At 46.7% G+C, this 17,421-nt stretch overlaps 2 protein-coding genes across 3 annotated transcripts in view; both read left to right on the top strand.

Moving 5' to 3' along the window:
- Nucleotides 1-414: 414 nt before the first annotated feature.
- Nucleotides 415-17,421, top strand: part of nop2 (NOP2 nucleolar protein homolog (yeast)) — a 34,885-nt gene continuing 17,878 nt past the window's right edge. The window contains exon 1 of the mRNA XM_052065048.1: nucleotides 415-427. The gene's annotated coding sequence lies outside the window, so the exon portion shown is untranslated. The remainder of the gene's footprint in view (nucleotides 428-17,421) is intronic.
- On the top strand, nucleotides 3,271-17,268 carry zyx (zyxin). Of its 2 annotated transcripts, none has more exons than XM_052065112.1 (10): nucleotides 3,271-3,609; nucleotides 10,813-11,056; nucleotides 11,494-11,738; nucleotides 12,311-12,406; nucleotides 13,007-13,528; nucleotides 13,638-13,779; nucleotides 13,866-14,035; nucleotides 14,496-14,674; nucleotides 14,809-14,929; nucleotides 15,708-17,268. In XM_052065112.1, the coding sequence occupies exons 2-10, from the start codon at nucleotides 10,828-10,830 to the stop codon at nucleotides 15,807-15,809; spliced, it is 1,806 nt and encodes a 601-aa protein (XP_051921072.1). In that variant the 5' UTR covers nucleotides 3,271-3,609; nucleotides 10,813-10,827; the 3' UTR covers nucleotides 15,810-17,268. The 2 variants fall into 2 exon arrangements, with proteins under 2 accessions (XP_051921072.1, XP_051921073.1); XM_052065113.1 differs by lacking the exon at nucleotides 3,271-3,609 and adding an exon at nucleotides 3,677-4,217.

Here is a 17,421-nt window from a genome sequence, read left to right on the forward strand (position 1 = left end):
CTTTATCGGCCACGTCGGAACCTCATTCGATGTCACTTCCTGCCGCCTTTGATCTCATTTCCAACTGATCTTGATGTACTTGCTGTCAGAAAGAAAATCTGGGGAGACCGATTCCCTCAAGGCAGTTTTGTCTGACTGCGCGGCGCACCACTTGTGCGTCCGTCCTGACACCAGCTGGTGGAAGCCGGGAGTGCAGTTAATGTGTGTTTGGGGGGGTAGTAACGTTTGAATGGGAGCCAGTTTGGCAAAAGAGAACTGTTTCCATGTTCTCAGGTAGGCAGGTCCTCATCCTGTCTGGAGTATGCCCGGAATTTCTCTTTGATTTCTGAATGATATTATCGTGCAGGCAAGTCAGGTGTGAGGATTGTCAGCCTTTTACTGTGGCTTCCTAAGAGGATGGGATCGGGGGGGGGCAGTCGGATAAAACGAGCGGGTAGTGGCGAGAGAGGTGTGGAAAGAACGATGCAAAGGGAAGTACAAGTGCAGCGGCGGAGAGGACAGGCTGACAAATGTTGGGATATGCGATGAGAGGGCGGGGGTGGGGGGGGCAGGGGCATTCCAAGGTTTGGCGGCATTCCAGGCTGTCTGGCTCTGATTGTAACTGCCTCCCATCCCACCCCCTACCTCCAGACGGGCTGGACCCCACAGTTGCCGTCTTACTGCCTGATCCAAACTTTCAGAACTTTAGTGAGGCACCATGAGGATGCTTGCAGCTGGCTGAAACAAAAAGGGTAGAAGATTGTGTTCTTTCCTCTAAGGAAATTTCGAGATGGTGCTTTGACACATTTTTCAGCCTCGGTGGAAGCGGAAAGTGACTGGAAACATTTCTTGTGGGACAATGGGGGCGGGAATCAAATTCCAATGATGACCACTCCCTTCAATTCATAGTCCTGAGTCTGGCTTAACATCTGCATGCGGCAGAAACCAGGAGGGGGATGCTTCTTCTGCTTTTTCAAATCATTGCTTCTGGAATAATGTTTGCTTTAGGATGGTTTGGATGATTACAACATGTTGGTTTAATGCCTCTTTTTTTTTATTATTATTTTTTAATGAGGACAATAAAAGTAATGTGGACGTTCGGGAGAGTTTCCGCTGGGCCGGGCTGCAACATAGACCGCTCGGGTCCACCTGCCATCCACAACACTTGAATCCGGCTATCACCTTGTCACGCGATTGTATGACTGATGCTACAGGCTGGCCGTTAAATTATATCGAGCAGGGACCGCCTACCTTTGTCACCAAGGGCGTCGCCACGTCACAATAATTTGACATCAAATGGAGCAAAAATGTAATACGGCGCTGGAAACATTCACACTCTAACTATATGACCTCGTCTGCACAAAATAGCACGTTAAAGAGGCATAACACAGAACACTCGTGTAGAAGTTAGCACCAGTCCGCTAAATAGTGCAGCAGAAGTGGCGTGGATAGATTTTAAAAGAAGCCCGTTTTAACTATTTGATCAAATGCAATATGAATCTCATCGGAGCGTAATCAATTTTAGCATGTTACACTAACAAGGCCAACATTGTGTCCAGGTATCTTCATTCAAATGTTGTGAACTTAAGTGGATCGGTCTGAGCCCTGAAAATCCAGGGCTAAAAAGGAGTCCCGCTCCGGCTCTGTTTCCATCCCTTAATGTTTTTCCATGAATGTTAAATAGATCAACTCATTCCCCTCTCATGATGTCACTAATTCCAAAGCTAAATAGTTTTCTTTCAGTTTCAGCCAAAAAGCATTCTATTTTTTCTTCCCACCCCCTTCCACTACCCCCCCCCCCAAGAAAAAAAGCTTGATCAATCATTTTATTGCTAAGAGGTATGATGTGTGTGTAATGTGATGGCTGTGTGAGTCGCCAACTGTGTTTTATGGTTGTTATGCAAGACGAGAGTTTTCATTGCCGCCCGGGGATCACATCGCAGCGAGGGCACTGACATATACTCATTATCACGACGTCAGGGGGAAGCAGGGTCATGAAATGCCTTTACTCTCGATAAACAACTCTGCTTACAGAGCCGGCTGCCTCTGAAGAAACCTTGAAAAGCCGTTATATTCGGAGCGCAACAAAAACTGAGCGGGGGGGGGGGGGGGGGGGGTTGGGGATCAGGTTTAAACGTGATGTCGCGAATCACGTAGCAGATGATTCAATGTAAGCGTGGCGATTCACGTGTTTGTCTTGGCTCGAAGTCAACAAGTCAACGTCAGTAATAAAAGATGAATGTATGCCACACACTTGCACAAATGTTACTGTGACGAGACTCACCTCGCAAGGAAGCAAGCTGCTCATCTGCAACTGTTCCTCTTAAATCAACCGGTGGCTAATTTGTTGTGGCTTGAGTGTTCCAATTGACTGACAGTTAAGTTTATTTAGAAGAAGGGGCTTTGTCCAAACTTCACATTACCCTCTCATGTGATCACAGATTCATACCAATGACTCAATACTGACATAGACATGAAGCATAAAGTTCAAAATAAGAGTAGTGTAAAAATGGCGTAATTCTTGGGAAGCTTTCGGACCGTAACAAAGTCCAGTTTCCTTAATTCAACCTTTGCCATTGTGTACAAGCATAAAGAAAACGAAATACATTTTAAAATTAGCAATCAGTTTGATATTTTTTTTTTAATAAAAAATGTGACTCTATGTTAGGAATGACTTGGCCATTCACGCTAGGTTAACATTACGCTAGTCAATACATTAATTTTATTTTTTTTTTAAATCAGAGAGGCAAGTAAACTTTTCTAGATTTTTTAAAATGCTAGCAGGAAGGACGATGGGCTAAAGAAATGGCAAAAACTGGTTTAGGGACACCGAAGCCACCTGTGATTAAAATTTGCTGTTGACTAATATTATTTCAAATGGTGTTCTCTTTTTAGATCGTTGGAAAGACGACGTTAAAAACCAAGTCAACTGTGCAATTTGGGATGACGTATGCGTGACGGAAATATTTTTGCTCCCTTCCGATTAAAAGATCATTTTTCAAAAAAACGGTGACCCAATGTCAGTTGTTTGACTGGTGGTCCTTTCAATTCCATTAGCATGACGCATTTTCTTCAAATACAGACACAATACCGATTTTCGGTTGTGGTGACTCTCTGTGTTCCAAACTATATTATTGTACATGTTCGTATCTGTACCTAATCATTCTTTCCCCCCCCCCTCCCCATTATCTCTCCCTCTTTCTTTCACCATGTTCTATCCCCCACTCCTGACCTTACAAGGAGAGGCGAAAAGAGAGGTTGATGTCATTGAATGAAGAATGCTGCAAGAATCCAGAGAGAAAGGGGGGAACGGTGGGGGGCGTCTGAGTGGTCAGCTAGCTCATCCAGAAAGAGAAGGGGAGGAGGCTGGGGGGGGGGGATGAGGTGGTGTTTACATTGTACTACACAGCTCCTGAGCTAAAGTCAAACGAGAAAGAACTTGTTTGAAAGGATGCTGTCATTCCTTATCCAGTCCGAAAAGCACAAGGGGAGGGTCTAGCAGCTGGAAAGAGGAAGCCTGAGTAAGAGGGAGAGGGACTGAAAGGCAGAAGTTACCATTACTGGCAACAAGAGGAACCGAGCAACAAGAAAAGAGTTGGAAGTTAAAAAGGGGGAAAGAACCACTTCACGGTGAGTGCCTTCTGTAATTATGTGAGCCGAAAAGGAAGTGGTGTGTGCTTTTTTTCTTTTTCTTTTCTGGCTTGGTGTTTTTTTTTTAAAGGACGGACTGACGACAGTTACCAAATAAGGACAACTCTTGTGTGAGTTTAGGATTCTGCAGCAATCTGTGGACACAATACTGTAACGCGAGAACCCAACTGCGGGTTTTGCGTGACGAAAACCGCATACTATGGCGGCATTCTACATACATTATTAACTTGAGTATGCCTCAGGGTATATGCTATTTGGCTGAACAGATTCACAAGATCAGTGTTCTCTCTGCCGGCTGGCGGGACATCGACGATGATAAAAGGGCGGCTATGCGGAAGCAGCGACCAAACGAGAAAAACCTAAAAGGTGACTCTGCTTGCTCAGCGTGACAGCTGCGGTGCTTTCAAGCTTTTTGTTGAATTCATTCAATCGTTTGAGGAATTAAATGAACCGCAGTCCCTTTCGCCAGCCCGGTCGAGACTAGCTTGGCGAAGGCTCGGCTGTTTAGTGGGCGTGCTGGTGGTTCACTCGGCTAAGCTAACGTGAGCGCCCCGCCAGGATTGCGTGTAAACCGGCAGCGCAGACAGGTGAGTGGCGGCCGCTGTGATTCAACTGTCAGAAGGCAAGCGGTTTTCTTGCTTTTAATACACCACCGCCAGCTTTGACTACCGACCAATTTCAATCGATCACGCTTCAACGGAACCGTTTTTCTTCGCTGAATGTAGCTTTGAGGGTTTGGTCGTTCAGGCACCTGACCTAGCTAGCTCGTGTTCCTGCTTGCCACGCGACATTCGTTAGCCAACACTCGCTTTGAATTCCATTCTTATCTGCTCATATTGTACACGAGTTAAAGATTGAACGTGCTAAACCTTCTATTCTGTTATCGAAGCCGTTTTGTCAGTGGTAGCCCAGGTGTTAATTCTTAATTGTTGTGATAACCTGTTCAAAATGTGTCATGAACTACAAAGCTTTGATAGTAATTCAAAGTCCCATATAAGCACCCAAACATGTCCCCCAAGGGGAAAGAAGCAATGACGTCGAACCATTCTGATGGAACCATTCCAGTCTCTTTAAATTATGACTATTTTTTAATTATTTTTAATTTTGGGGTGGAACCTGTTCACAGCTTTTGGCCGTAAAACGCATGTCTTCACAGTTTTCATGCTCTTTCTGTTAAGCCCTAACATTCCACACAAAGGTGCCAAAGTACTGACTACCGGTACTTAAGAGAGTAGTTAAAGTTGTCAATGAAGCACATTGATGTGATGCCTCTCAACTGAGAGGAGGAGCGGAGTTGAGTGTTTTTATCCGTTCTTATGTCCTTGTAATCTTGTGAAGTGTCATCGGTCGTGGCACGAGTACTTTTCCAATTGAAAGTACGCATAAACCGAGAACCCGTGGAATACCTGGATGTTGTTCTCGTCTGCTAGCCTAAAATAAGGATGCGTTGGTTGGATATACATCAAGAGCCGCATGCGGTGAAGGGAATTAGGGTTTTTAAGTATACTACACAGCCATATCGTTTTACAAATAGTCTAGCCTTCTAAAGAAGTACGAGCTCGCGTAAATCCTGAGGAAGACTCCTCAGGGAGTTCACGAGACCGTACTCTGTCGTCCTGATACGTACCGAGAAATGACCGCAGTCTTAGCTGTGTGCTCTTAGCCTCATAACCGTTTTTGATAACCTGAAAAAGAGTACCACGTACAGTGATATTTTGTCATGATAATAATTAGCCTTATGATATAATAGACGATCATTTTTACTTATGCTCGCATTATCAATAAGCAACTAGCATTCTGCCTTTAAAAATTTTCAAAGCAATTTTTTGAATAAAAAAATAGCGAGGACACATGCATTTATGTTACTGCTTCGCAACCTGTAAAAAATATTAAGTGATGTTTTTTTCTGTTACTCATTTCATCACATTTTTGATGCATATTTCCGGAACTCGATCCGGACCGCTTGCTGCATCATCTTGAGAAATTTACCATTTGCTTTCGCGGGCCATATAAAATGATATGGCGGGCCAGATCTGGCCCCCGAGCCTTGACTTTGACACGTGTGCCGTAGAAGGAGGGCAACATTTGGGTTGCATCTTCGGTTGTAAGCGAGAAGCCACAACCGCATTTGAATTGGTCTATTCTTCAACAAAAGGTCTTTGTTATATTCGAAATTAAAAAAATACAAGTTGGTGCGGCCTTATGAATCTACAAGGGTTGACTCTACTTCCATTCCCCTTGCTCTTGTGGAAAAGGTTGGAAAATAATCGAATTACACAATTTCGGATGCTGCAGCTCTCTGTCTGACAAACTCCCTTAAAAATGTGCGTCATTGTTTTCAGAGCTGAGGTGTCGTCGCTAACACGCTTAAGCAAGAAACCGCATTAGTGGCATAGTTTGAGGTCACTGTGGCTCTTGTGTGTGTGAATCGCCACTCTGTGTGGGAGGCAAACGATTCGTGAACGGCTGAACGCACGGTCGCTTTCCTGGGGAAATTCTCCTTGAATCGTAGCCCTGACAAGTGGAGACGCACAAGCTATTTACAACCTTCGATCGCGGGATGTACTTTTCTGTTTTGTCTATCCAGAGAGTTGGAACGCGGCTTTGCTCCGACAAGGCTGTTGGGTTGCGCCTCGGTTTAATTATTCATCTCGGGTTGATCGCAGGCACGGCACAGCAGGGGTGCTTAATGGATGTCTAGTGACCTGTAAGATTGCTCGTCCAAAGGCTGTTTTTGTCCCTGCATTAGTGACGTAGACACACTTTCTCACAAACAGGGTTGCGCCATTTACCCCGGGAGAGCAATCGAGAGATTATATCAAAAAACATACTCGCACGCACTCTTACGATCACGGCGGCCACCGAGATTGGCTCATTTCGATAGACAAAAGACCCCCGTGAAAATAAATGAGCATAGGATGGTTTACGGAGCGTTCGGACAGACAAATGTTTGACATTTGATCGCTTTGGCGTTCCAATTTCACGATTCTCTTGCTCATGGCTTCCCGATTTGACCTTGGCACAATGTTGCAAAATAGCCCACTTCTTGAAAAAAGGACACAACAAAAGGCCCGCTGCGACCACCGCCATTGGATGAAGTCCTACGGTAGGCATTTTGCGCAAAGCCGGAGCGAGGCTACTCACCAGAATTCCGCATCAACCAAAGCTCGAATTCAGCGGATGCTGACGAAGCTTCATCCGGAGCAACTTTTGGTTGTTCAAAAGCTTCACGCGGGCAAGGATGATGATGAGGACGCTCAACAAGCTCAAGTTGCTCCAGATTAAGCTTTGTCGCTCTTCGAAGCAAAGGACGAGGACAGGGATGCCGAAATCCTGCTTGCTCCCCGTGTGGACAAAGGAACCAAGTGCTTCGAAAATCTGACGCCAATGTTGTCAAATGCTGTTGGCATTGCAGCTGTCCCGATGATACCTTGAAAGGATGCAGAAAAATGGAGACCTATTTTCACTTTGAGAGCACCTTGTACCGAATGACTAACTCATCACCAAGGGAAAACTTGCCACGAACTGAGCATTCCCACAGATAATCAATCGCGCGTAAGCCTTTTGACGTTCTTTCCAAGTTTGAACGTTAAATAATTACGGAGCGATGCAGTCGAGTGTCTCAGCCCTGTTGACCTTTTCCGTCTCACGCCGGGCAAAATGCTTTTGTCATATGAACACTCTTGCCTCGCACCGTCCCGAGCGATCGGCTCATGTTGAAGGCACGCGAACGCCAGAGAGGTAGTTAGCGGCGTACAGTTTGGGCTCCGGCTCTGCGGCGAGACGACGTCATGTTGTCGTACGTAACGGCTGGAATGGGGAACTGAGAGTGTCACGCCGCAACTGGCGGCTTTTAGTACAAGTGAGAGCGGAACTGCGGGGGTATAAAAATATGGATGAGATCAGCCCATAGCAAAGAGAGTTCCTGGTTTGGCTAATGCAAAGCTTAAGTCAGCACAGATGGAGGCCGCTTTGGGGGATGACGGCAAGTGTGGGAGGAGGTGGGGGAGGGGTTTGGGGGGCAAAACGGCGCAGAAGGTGATGTCATTGTGCTGTAATGCAACATTTCTCTCCACCGCCAACGGGTCTCGCTCACATCCCGAGGATCACGTTTCAGGACAGATTAGCTGCGTTGGGGGGGGGGTCGAGGTTGGAGTTGATGTCACTGTGCCAAACCTCTCGGCGCACGTTCATGGAACGACATGAAATATTGAATTTATCTTAGTAGTTGTTTTTACATTGTTCTATAGAATGCGGGAGGTTTTTATGATGGCCTTTTGCGTTTTATCATTTTTAGCCAGTTGCGAAAAAGTTTTAGTTCGGAGCGGAGATGCAACGATGGATCGATTACAGGTAAAATAGAGGGTGATCGATTAGTTGTTTCAGATGCCTTTGGTCATTTAAAGTGGTCCTTGGAATTTTCATCTTCTGAACAGGAAATATTCTCCCATATCTGTTGTCTTCCACGAAAGCAGACAGATTATCGTTGTGTCGAATCAAAATCAAAAGCCTTCGCCTTTACTTTGGAGCACAATGATCGGCATTGTTTGCAAAAGCGGAATCGGAATGATCATTATCTCTTTTCTGCACTGCGATTTTGAAATCCTGCTCTGTTGTTCAATAAAGGGATGGAAATCCAAGGATATTTCCTTTTAACCCGATTATTTGACAGATGACTGTAACGGGACCATCAAACTCGTTAGTTGCAGCCCTAAAGTAAAAGTTCATACTAATAATGTCGCTGAATGTATATCAGGCCATATTTGTCCATATGAAAATGAGCTTTTCTTTCTACCCGATGAATATGAAACGGTGAAACAGAAACCGAATGATTGACAAATGAAACGTTCATAAAATGGATGTTGACAAGGAAACGGTGACATGGGCCTTTTCGCTTCCTCTTTGAGGCCTCCCTTTTTTTCTATTTTTTTTCTTCCTGTTTTTACTCACAAAGCACCATTGTCATATTAACATGACATGATTCCCCCCCACCCCACTAGTTTTATGAAAAACAGACCCTGTCCAGTCGAAAGAGAACAACATAGTCGAAACAATGCCCCTCCTCGCCCGCGCCGATAAAGATGACGGAAAAAGCTGAAATATGGCTTTGGGAAAGCTGGCCGCAGTATCGGCGCCATAAATCCGTCATTTCACACTTGGACATCCCCGAGGCACATCGCCACCTTTGTGAATCGTCGCTCCACTTGTTCGCTCTTTGACTTTACCGTGTTGTTTTGCGTCACCCGCGGTTCAACCGCCCCAAAAATGAGACCAAGGTAAATCACTTGAACATTTTCCATCATTGAGACCCATAAAAAAGTCAAATGAAAGAAAAAGGTGGTAAAAAAAAAAACTCAACGTGGTCGCATAGAAGTGTGCGCACACACTCGTAGTTGTGTTCATAATCAACCAATCACATTCAAACGGGAGTCAGCCTGATAACATTTAAAAGCGCCTCTGATTAACCACAAATAAAGTTCAGATGTTCTAGTCGACTTTTTTTTTGTTAAAACTTTTGAGCAGAAGCCTTCTCAGGCAACCCAAAGCCCGATGCATTCACAAAAAAAATTTTTTCGCGTCAAGGGAAACTTGTTATTCAATCCTCGTCGAGCTCTACAGGTTTTTTTTATTTTATTTATTTTAGTCTTGTCACAACTTGTAAGTGTAGCTCGTGTGCCTTGACAAAAAAATAACTGCAAATTACACAACCAAAGTTGTTTGTGCTATTCTTCAGGTGCAGTGCAGCAAAATCAATTCGGGAAGCCGTCGGCTCATCCTCAGTTAACGGCAGGTTGCGGAACCGAGCATTCTTGAAAAGGGGTGTTGACGAGTTTTGCGTGTGTTTGGAGCAGAACAAGGGTCCTTTTGACGAAAGGTCATGTTTGGTGAGCGGTGGGCTGCGGGGAAATAGGCTCAGACATTGTGTGGAATCTCCGTCAAAACGCGGCCGCATGTTCAACATTAGTTTAACATCAACGCACGCGTGAGGGGAAATACTTGAGCCGCTTTGGTTGACGTACCTCGCACGGGATCGTTGGCTATAGATCCCATGACCCTACCGGGACAACCCTGCTTGATGTCACCAAAACAAGTATGTGATGAATATCGTAAGCTAATGCTGGAGTCGGTGCGGGCAAAATCGTTTTCTGTCACGACGCCGATGTCCATGTTGCCAGGGCTCTTGTCACAGAATCTGGAACGCGTCATTTAGGCTTGTCAGCAGGATAAAACTACCGATTTTAACAGCTCAATATTGGTGGATGGAATCAGCTGGCCGATGAATCGGTCTGGCCCCGAGTTTAAACCAGCCGCCATCTGATCTTATCAGGTTAAAGGTGATCATTATTGGTGCGCGAAAGGGTCAAAGAGGTGCCTTGAGATACAAGTGCGATTTGATCTGTGACATCATCATGTCAATCAATGCGCGTCATTTTGTTCCTCGTGATTTGGCAGGGGAGGGGGGAGGTAGTATGATTCAATCACACAGACACAAATGAAGAAGCCTTTCCCCAACTCCCGTTACTGCCTTAATGACATGAATTAGCTAACGATTGTTGTATGTCTACATGTGGTCATGCACCGTTTTTAGTTTAAATATCTGTTACTTGAAGGGTTCTAGTGTCACAATTAGCCTGTTTATGACTTTTTGTATTGGCAGACAGTCATGTGGTGTTTGCGTTAAAGTTAGTTTGGACTGGGAGTGGTGACAGTCAAGGTTGCGCTGCGTTTATAACAAATATATACCGTATTTTCCACACTATAAGGCGCATCTAAAAGTGTTCAATTTTCTCAAAAGCCGACAGAGCGCCTCAGCATCCAAATGCGCCTTATATGTGGATCAATATTCAGATTTCTTGGATGCAGTATTTAAAATGTCTAGAAAAGCGCTTTGTGACGGCTTCAGCGGTTGTGAACACTCTGTATAAATAAAGCTGTATTGCATTATATTCCCTTTAGCTTAGCTCGATCTCGAGGATGCATAACGCAACTGCAGCCACTATTGTAGCTTCTGTTCTATGCGCCTTATAATGCAATGTGCCCAATATAGGAAAACAGTTTTAAAATAGGCCATTCATAAAAGGTGCGCCTTATACTCCGAAGCACCTTATAGTGCGGAAAATACGGTCATCGTCCTATAACAACAGCAAATGATGTGTTTGTGGTGTGTATGATCACCCTCAGGTCAATTTGTGGAAGATGGAGAGTTCCGGTAGCAGCAAGCCGGTCATGGTGACGTCGTCCCTCAACTTCAAAGTCACCACGCCGTCTTTCTACAACCAGCCAAAGAAGTTTGCCTCGGTGGCCCCGCCCCGGCCCAAGAGCCTGACGCCGCCCTCCGCGCCGTCGCCAACGCCGATGCCTGTGGGCACGGGCGTGATTGGACGTGTCGGAGATCTGCCGCCGCCGCCGCCCTCGCTCTGTGATGGTATCTGAGATTTTTGGAGCATATTGTGTCACACGCGTGTCGGACTTTTTAGCCAATCGGGACCGATTCTGAAGATTTGAACCCCACGGGCGAGAGCGCGCGTGACCGTGTGCAGCGAGTGGCAAAACATGCCGCGACTCGCCTTTACCAGTCCGAAAGAACTGATTAGCAGCAGGTTGTGAGAATTCACTTGATAGTCAACATAAACAATGAAGTGGTTGTGTAAATTTCCCTCCCAAAAATGGATGGGAAAATTTTTTTGAAATAGCCTTCACCTTATGATCTAATCAGCATATCCGCAGCCGCCGAAATCCCCCCCCCCCCCCTGTTTTTTTCCTGCCTCCCAATGGGCGTCGGCACGGTGATGCCACACGTACTTGACCTTGGCCGTTGCGGTGTGTGATTTCATTTAAACCCCCCCTCCGTATTGTCCCCAGATTTCCCACCCCCTCCTCCTCCCCCTCCTCCGATGGATGACGACTTGCCGGCCCCTCCCCCCGAATGCCAGATCACACCTCTCGTCTCGGACGCCCCCCCGCCGGCCTTCCCGGCGCCGCCCCCCGTAGCAGATGACCTTCCCCCGCCGGCCGCCCCTGACGAGAGCGCCCGTCTGGCAAGCCTGCCCACTCCTCCTCCTCCTCCCCCGCCACCTCCACCCGCCGGCACCGTTGGGCACCCGCAGGTAAGCCCTGATGGGCCCCTCGTCGAATCAAAACTTTATTGCAGATACACACTGAGTCCACAGAACAGCAAAAAAAAAAAAACAACCCACAAACCCCCCCACCCCACTAATGTAGATCCATCCATTTTCTGATCGCGGGGCGTGCTGGAGCCTATTGCAGCTGTCATCGCCCTAAAATGGTTGCCAGCCAAGCGCATTACTAATGTAGATGAATAACATAGAAGTGCATATTTCAATCAAGGTGAAGAAAGCATGGCGGAAATGATGACTGGAATAACTTTGCTGAAATGTATTCCGCGCCGTTTGTCTCTGCTGCTTCGTGATGACGAATGACATCATTGAATAGTCGCGTTCAAAATGCCTTTCTTCACTCTGGTCATAAATCATATTTTACAGCTTTTCTTCCTGACATTAGTCTTAAGCGAGCTTTGAATATTTAGACTCAATGGTTTCCTGACTGTCACCTAACAATGATCTGTACAGTATTTGATTCATCCTAGTCCTTTTTATGTGTATTAATGCTCTGTGTGTGCCCCCCCCCCCCCCCCCGTCCCCCTTTCCACCTCTAACAGAGAACTATGACCAAGCAAACAAGCCTCGATAAGCAGATCGACTCCCTTACAAACATGCTTTCAGAAATGGAGTCGCGGGGGCCCTTCAACCCAAAGGTACCAAAGCAGAGGTGACGTTGGAAATTTGGATTAAAAAAAAAAAAACGATGAGTCTAGAAAAAGATTCAAACCGAGGAAGGAAGCAAAACTAGTCGGTCAGTGGAAATCATTTGGAGTTATGCCAGGTTTGGTTTTATGAGTCTCAGTTCAGGTGGAATGCTCGATGATAAGTGAACTGCACACACAGCACATTGGGTTGGCACCAAAAAAAAAAAAAAAAGTGAGAAGAGACTCTTGCAGGGAACGTTGCACACCGAGTAGAGCGTGAGAGTGCGATGGAGCCAGAATGTGCTGCCAAAGACTCGGGGAGAGGTCCATAAATGGAGTGCGTTTTTAGTCCGAGCGGGAGATGCACAACCGGGTCAGAATAATGTTTGCTCCGAATCCACAAAATAAATGTTAGAAAGCTGGAGCCCTATTGAGAAGCTCCAAACATGAAGTGGAACGTTTACTTGATCGTAGCGCTTCATTCAAAACTGTTGATCCGTTGTGGCGCCCTCTATGACTCTCTTGTGGTAATACATTATCTACACTTTTTTTTCTTTAAGGAAATTCAGTGATTTGCATTAAAGTTTGTTTTTTTTCCCCCTCTCCCAGTTGCCAAACCAATCCTCCACTGCACCGTCACTCAAGCCGGCCGGGCCCCCGCCAACGGCCCCCAAGCCGGCCCTCTCTTTCCTCCCCCCTCCCGAGATGGGAGACCGTCCGCCTCCTGCGCCCTGGGCAGAGGAACTAAAAGCCCGCACCAACCGACAGGGCAACCACAATTCAGCCCCACCACAGGTGGCCAAGTCCCCATTTGGAGCAAGAATAACCACCTCGTCTTCATCGCTGGCGAAAAAACTCAACCAGAACCTGAACCAGTCTCCCTATTCGGGCGGCGGTCCGCCGAAAACGTCCCCCGCAACGGGCGCCGGCATTTTCCCCCCAGTTCCAGTCTCTCCGCCTGCACCCGTTGCTCCTCCAAACAATATGGCCGCCAATCACGTGAAGAGTCCTCAGTACGTGGGTCAGAACCAAAACCCGCCCGCCGCCGTGCCTCCTCCCCAAACTAAGACCGCGGCTTCGCCTCCACCCTCCTCCTTCAATCAGCCAATGAAATCTCCCCCAGCAGCATCGGTATGTTCGGCACGCAAAATAATGACCTCAACTCAATTTGCTCACAAATCAACTCGGTTGAGTGCAAAGAAAAATAATGAGATCCAATGCATGGCTTTTGTGTGGGTAGCCCTCACCCCCTGGTCCGGCATCCACCTCAGGAGGCGGCATAGCGCTCAACATGAAGGAAGTGGAGGAGCTGGAGCGAATGACCAAGGACTTCATTAAAAACATGGACGCTCACCCACCCGTCGGCCCCGCCCCTCTCACCGGTACGCGCTCGGCGTCTTACTGGACGCAACAAATATTCACCTCGTTTCTTATCCGACTTGTCGGCCCGTCTCCACGTTTGTTTCAGACGTTTGCGGCAAGTGCGGCGAGGCGCTGTCCCGCACGCAGCCGGCCGTGCGAGCCATGGAGAAACTTTTCCACTCCAACTGCTTCTGTTGCGTTACGTGTCGTCGCCCCCTTCAGGGCATGCAGTTCTACGACAAGGATGGCGCCCCCGAGTGCGAGGAATGCTACATGGTGAGAGGATAGAATGGAATATAGTGTGAATTTTAATTGTAATTTTTTAAAATCATTAATTTAGGTAAAGTTGCAACAACTAGGAGTCGAAGACCATCGACATATTTGGCTGAATAAAATTCCGATAACCGATGAATCGGCCGATTAATTAGAAAATATACTCTTTTCCAAGTTTGTGCACACAAATTTCATCACATCAGTGAAATTAAGTCCCCCTCAATAAAAACGGACTTGTCACAAATATTTTCCTCCCAGGCAAGCCAACAAAAAAAAATACAATACACCCTTTCTTTGATGCATGGTTCATATATTTTTTTGAAAAATCTGCGTAATAGGGGGGTGAGAGCGATGACCGACAATCGTGTGGGGCTGCGCCGTACAGAGAAAACAAAAGCAAAAAAAAAAAAAAAAGGAAGGCACCATTGTCATTGAAACACACTTGATCTGTTTTCCTGCTCAGAATTCCCTGGCGGTGTGCTCCCGATGCGGGGAGAGAATCACGGACCGCGTGCTGAAGGCCGTCGGTCAGTGTTTCCATTCGCACTGTTTCCGCTGCAGCACCTGCTCCTGCATCCTGGAGGGGGCGCCCTTCATCACCGACGACAACAACAACCCCTACTGTGTCCAGGATTACCACAGGTGCACATTGCCGCCATTCTCATGCGTACCGACGAGGCGCAAAAAAGTTAATCGGCGATGAAATGAGCAGCTGGGCAAGTGCGAACCGGGTGCCATGTGCAGATGTCACCGAGTTGACTATTTTTGGATTCCAGGCGCTTCTCCCCGCTGTGCGTGAGCTGCAACGAGCCCATTATTCCAGCGCCGGGCAGCGAGGAGACGGTCAGAGTCGTCGCGCTTGACAAGAACTTCCATCTCAAGTGTTACCGCTGCGAAGTAAGATGGGATTCCAAAGTCATTTCTCATGTAGTCCCCCCCCCCCTCTTTCCCTCCTCACAAAAAGTGCGGGATGTTTGGCTTTCGGGTGAAATTTCCTGACGAGCTTGAAAAGCATTCAAACCAGGGGTGTCCAAACTTTTTGCCAAGGGGGCCAGATTTTATGTGGTAAAATGTCGGGGGGCCGACCTTGGCTGACATTCTTTACATTGAACAACAATATTGTTCAACAAATTTTAGTAAGCCAGTCTGTTTCACATTTCCATTTTTATTTTAATTTCAACAATCTTAAGAATTTCTTTTGGTTCATTTGAAACAGGAATTTGAAATATGACATATCAGTCAATATAAACACGGAGTGATGTCTTGTTAACTCGTGAGTCATGCCCTCTAGTGTCTAAATGCTATTACTCATTTAGTGAATGCTATTACTCATTTAGCCACTAGAGGGAAGCAGAACTCTATGAAACATCACTCACCAGTCTACGAGACCTCAGTCAATGCAACACGTGTTCCATTGCGCCCAACCTGCGGGCCAGACGGCACTGATTTTATGACATGGGCCGAGGGCCGGATGAAATTCGGCCCGCGGGCCGGACTTTGGACATGCCTGATTCAAACCTTCACATCGACGTGTTTGTGATCTGCTCCGTTTCTACCAATGCGAACACCCGAATGAACATCCTCTCATTTCATAACTTTTGCCAAGGCTTCCAGTACGAACGTATTTGGAAAATGAGGTTGACGGTTGGATTCTGTGTTGTGTTGCTTTCCTCAGGACTGCGCTCGCCCTCTCTCCATAGAAGCGGATGAGAACGGCTGCTACCCGCTGGATGGTCGCATCTTGTGTATGAAGTGCCACGCCAAGCGAGCCAATTAGACGGCGCAGTGAACCTGTAGCCCCGCCCCACCGCTCCCCACCTCAACCATTCCCCCCTCCCTGCCCCTTTTCCGCTTAAATCTGAACCAAATCCAAAAGCGCCGGGTTCCTTTCAGCGCTCAGCCTTTGCGACACAGGGCTTTAGTCAGTGTTCCGTGTGAATGTCCCACGTGAAACCAGGATGCGTTTTTTTTTTTGCATGCTGTGTCGCGTCCTCCCGTCTTGGTTCGATCCACTTTAGTGCAGAGGTAATGTACTGCACCGCCGCTGATCTCTTAACGTCAATTTTTTTTTTTTTTTAGCCTTCTCGTTGCCATATGTTGATGCTACAAAATGCTCCGCGTTATCTTGCACAGACTGCTTGGATCAAGAGAGCAGTCCCGTCCCGTTGGGATCGCTCCATCTGCTGCTGCTGCTGCTGCTCTCGTGGCCTATAAGGATGAACGCGTCCGGTCGATTCTCTCAGCAGGCGCCTCCTGTTTATTCGTTGCCACTTGAGTTTGGGCTGCCGGCTGGGGACCTCCGCAAATGCGGGCCCCTCCTCAATAACACTTAATTCACAAACCAGTTCAGAGCCGAGTTCATTTCTTTGGACGCGCGCTGTGAGCCGAGTAAAGCTTTGAGCGGCGCAGAATCCCGTTCCGGGGATCTCATCTTGTAGCTCAAAGTGTCACCAGCATGCCTCCAAACAGGAACCTGTTACGTGATTATTGCTGAAATTTGTATTGATCGTTAAGCACACAATTGTAGGCGCCGTCTTTCTGTTGCATCGCATGAGAGAACCTCTTTGCTTTAACTAATATTATAATATATGGACCTTTTTTGATTTTATTATTATTATTTTTTTATTCCTACTTAAGTCTGATGTCCTATCATTTAGGAACCAGCTTTAAAACTTTTAAGGTAACACATTTGAGCATAGTGACCAAATATTTAGGCGCTGTTTTATGGAAGCTTTTTTTGAAATTTTTTGATAGCACATACGCATTTTGAGCCCCGTATTCGATCTCCTCTTAAGGTTACATCCATTATTCACCGTTTCTGCTTCTGTATTTTATTTTATTTTTTATCGTACTGTATTTCTTGACAAAGTGTATGTCCTCACTCCTAGCTCGGCGTTTGTGCCTTCGTCACAATGGATGCCGGGTAACAACCATCGACGTTCATTCCTCACCGAATGCGGTGCGGGAAAACATGACAAGTTAAGTGACTCCGCGTTGCATGCTCGCTGCGTACTGTAGGTGCCGCTATTCCTCAAGTATTATTAGATGGGCTTCTGCAGCGACAGTTTTGAAATGCCTTTGCGTGCTCGCGCCTATGTTTATCCTCTGTGATGTTGCCTTGTCCTTTTTGTATCCCCTTTTTTTACACAAGCAACTGTTTGATATGTATGGATTTATCTGTCAAAGAAACATTTACCCTCCGCCCCCCGTTCAAAAGAATAAATGAATAAAATGTTGGAATGTTTTTTTTTTTTGTTTCATGACATAGCCACGCACACAACGTGTTTCCCCACGAAAACGCACCGCGCTGTTGGTGGACCCCACACACGTCTCGTATCAGTCGCCGGCAGCTGTGTGTTGCGCTGATAATGACGCGCGTGTGCTCATCT

The sequence above is a fragment of the Hippocampus zosterae genome, chromosome 5 (genome assembly GCF_025434085.1).
Source record: "Hippocampus zosterae strain Florida chromosome 5, ASM2543408v3, whole genome shotgun sequence".
Classification (NCBI taxonomy): Eukaryota; Metazoa; Chordata; class Actinopteri; order Syngnathiformes; family Syngnathidae; genus Hippocampus; species Hippocampus zosterae.